We start from the raw sequence: 3,341 nt of genomic DNA, 5'->3' as shown, positions 1-3,341 counted from the left end.
GTCTTTTTAAGCCCCGCCCACTCAGTGTACATTTTAGTGGCGTCAAATTGTGAGCGTTGTTACTCTTCCTGTACGTTATTTTCAGACAGTTACCGTTACGGATATTAGAATCGAGTAGAAAGTAAAATACAATTAAGTAAATGATAACATTTTATTTATGACTTATGAGGCATACATGTAAAATTGTACTGTACGCACATCCACAATAACAGATATATATTTTTTTTAGGATGAGTACTTATATTAAAATATATCCAAATGAACAGAGGTTCCCAAACTAGGCGGAGCCTATATCTTGGGAAACCGTAAAAAAAGGGTACATGTGATGTTGGCGCATAGTTTGCCAAAAAAAAACTTAAAATTAAACTTAAATCTAATCATTAGAGCGAAGGGTGTGTGTTAAGTAGCAATATGAATGTGTGAGTATACGAGTTTAGTGTATGAGAGTCTAATAGTAGAAGTAATCATAGCGATATGACATAGCAGAGGAAGCGGTGTTGGTTCGGCTAGGCAGAAACAGAATCCTATCATAGCGAATTTTTACTCCGCTCCTATCCGAAATTATCCGAAACTTTTTTACCGGTTATCGTTACGTATAGTTTTTTTTATTTCGAATATCCGATAGTTTCGAATTTACGGAGCTTTGTAACATCCCTGGTATAAAACTATTATCATGTCTACGAAAACATCTGAAGAATGGAAAATGATTCCCCTAAGTTATCGAGTCACATTCCCACCACTCGAAAACAAGAAATGAAGCTTAATCAATAAATTTAGAGAACTGTATGGTGATGACTAGGTAGGTAGTGCAAAGACTTGCATAGCTTAAAGGTAGCGACATACTGAGTTGGATAACCCCCCATAGAGCGTACGCAAATTCATTGTCCTTGGTCAACTGGAAGAGCGCCTTTATTTTACGGCGTTCTATCTTATCTGAAAAGAAATGGTCAAATTATTTTTGTTGTCAAGTTTCTTTTATAAGACAACTACTTTACCCAGCAGCGTAAAGAACAAATAAAAGCTTATTTTTTAATTTTTTTTTTGACGTGACTTATTGTAGATTTGCCGCAGATGGCATTAACTACTTGGCCGGACAAATGGGGAGCGCTGAAAGCTCTCACCCGGTACAACGTTTAAGACAACAGGCCTGAGGGTGCCCAGTTGGGCGCGAACCTCGGCTCAGGGCGTCGTCTGAGAGGAAAAATATTTCAAAGAATTAATCGACCCTAGTGGGTCAATAGCGATAAGCGCTGAATGAGGGAAATCGTCGACCACGCCGGCGGGGTCGGTATCGGGGTCCTGAAGTGTTTGGTGTCGCGAGCTGATTGGCTGCCTCTATGGCTAGAGTAATCGGGTCGTCGGGATCGTATATTACGTCCTTCGGACGCCGATACTTTTCAGTACCGTCCCTAAGCGGGAAAATAAAAGCTTAAGAGGCACAACATTCTTTGCTATTGTAGTAATTCCAGTTGACCTTTTTTGGGTATTTGAAATGCATATACTTATCGGTTTGAGGTTATGTATTTTACAAATGTATACGTTCAGTATTTCTTACTAATTATGATAGGCATTCTGGTAGCATAAATAAGATTTATTGTGTTACCCAGTTTGAAGGTGTTGACAGCATTATGGAGGGTGGTCCTTATGACGGAGACCTGTCTAGTAGTGACGCTTGCATAGTAGCAAGGGATCACCACTAATGCGGTATACTTGAAGCATCGGACGCTCGTGTACATTATTAGAGCTTGGAACATCTGTAAATATTTAAAAAAAATATTCGTAAAAGAGTCGAGAGTACACGTTACACTATAGAATGTTGACTGGATGGATTCAGAGGACGGGGAAGATCTAAGAAGAGATGGATAGCCAGTATCATGCATGCAGGAGTGGGAATTAACTGACATGTTGATATCAGATCATGTCAATATCAGGTTGAAATATATTTGTAGTAGCAGGATAATGCCAATGTATGAGTACGTTTGACTGTACCTGCTACAGCTGGAATATAAATGCAATAATTAATTTGTACTTACTAAATTATTGGCATCATCGTCACTCCTTTGAAAAAAGTTCTTCAGCAACAATGTGGTGCCCAATCCAGCACTAAACAACATGAGTATCATCTGAAATCAACAATATTCTATTACGATACATCTGTAAATATTCAGAATGAACGTAAAATGTTTTATTGCTCCATATTTTGTTACCGGAAAACTCATAACAGAGTTAAGTTGTTCAGCACACTTGTGCAATAACTCGTAAGCTCTGTGCATGGCAGTCGTATCGAGATGTGCATTATTTGCCATTGATTCAATTTTATCTGGTTCTTCGGAATTGTTCAGGACGCTCTCAGTTCCAAATGCTTTTACAATATGCGTTTTCAAAATTTGAAGTCGGATCTTGATTGCTCGTATCATCGTCACGTAAAGTATAACCTCGCTGTCGTGGGCCATTCCGGCTACATATACTACTAATATCGATGGTCTAAGTTCGTGGCCAGATGCGTAAACGTAGATTGTGTAATATTCGATGATGCTGTAAATAAGGCTCAGAGTCATCCAAACGACTGCTCTGTGTACCATTTGCAAAGTGGCGCCGATTTCTTTAGTTACATTTATCGTTTCGTCGAAAATGGCGAGATCATGGATGAAGTTTACCAATGTCTTCTTCTGGAACAACAGAGACGTTATGACGAGTAACAAATATTCTATATTTGCCGCATCTCTTATTATGACATGCACCCCGCTGTACGTATCACCAATCACTATGACATACATTGTCATCACAACCAAAAAGCCCGTGTAAAAATAAGATAGCCACAAGATAATCACTCCACATTTGAATAAGTAAAGCCGGTTTAATCCCAATAGCACTTGAATCATAATAATGAATTTAATGCTCTTGATGATATGGGTGCCCTTGGTGAAGAAATTGTTCTCCTTCGGCGGAGGCACATGCAAATCATAAGGTGTAACTTTAGCAGTCACTTTTGCAGCTGTCATTTTGTTATTATTGTTGACACTTGTTAGTTGTTCAACGTTAAAGATATTACTAACGTTACCAGTTAAAGTAATATCTGTAAAATATCGTTGATTGGTTGATATTCCATGTCGATAGTAAATTACATCATCTAATAGTTACACCTGGCTCTGTCTATATCAAATTATGAGATCGACAGTTTCCAAGTTTAGACAGTAATAGCAATGGACAGTGTGTTGTATTGTAAATAAAAATAAAATAAAAATGTATGCTTACACTTATTTATTTTTTAATAAGTAATACCCCAGGTGCTCCAATTATTACCAATTACCATTAGATGGCCCGTCGTACGATCGTCGTCG

The 3,341-nt window shown here is 38.1% G+C and overlaps 1 protein-coding gene across 1 annotated transcript; it reads right to left on the bottom strand.

Moving 5' to 3' along the window:
- Window positions 1-333: 333 nt before the first annotated feature.
- LOC126370166 (uncharacterized) lies at window positions 334-3,021 on the bottom strand. Its single transcript, XM_050014931.1, has 4 exons — window positions 2,208-3,021; window positions 2,034-2,123; window positions 1,604-1,754; window positions 334-933 (listed from the first exon to the last, which is right to left on the bottom strand). Exons 1-4 carry the CDS (start codon window positions 3,000-3,002, stop codon window positions 761-763), a joined length of 1,209 nt encoding a protein of 402 aa, XP_049870888.1. The 5' UTR covers window positions 3,003-3,021; the 3' UTR covers window positions 334-760.
- Window positions 3,022-3,341: the final 320 nt, after the last annotated feature.

Source organism: Pectinophora gossypiella, chromosome 10, assembly GCF_024362695.1.
Source record: "Pectinophora gossypiella chromosome 10, ilPecGoss1.1, whole genome shotgun sequence".
Taxonomy (NCBI): Eukaryota; Metazoa; Arthropoda; class Insecta; order Lepidoptera; family Gelechiidae; genus Pectinophora; species Pectinophora gossypiella.
This window is presented reverse-complemented; position numbering and strand designations above follow the sequence as displayed.

Excerpts from the sequence above, each read along its gene's own strand:
- LOC126370166 (XM_050014931.1), bottom strand. The coding sequence starts at position 3,002 with ATGACAGCTGCAAAAGTGACTGCTAAAGTTACACCTTATGATTTGCAT. Across the intron at positions 2,124-2,207 it reads ACTCTGTTATGAGTTTTCCG|ATGATACTCATGTTGTTTAG; the intron begins GTAACAAAATAT and ends TGTTGATTTCAG. Across the intron at positions 1,755-2,033 it reads ACGATGATGCCAATAATTTA|ATGTTCCAAGCTCTAATAAT; the intron begins GTAAGTACAAAT and ends AAATATTTACAG.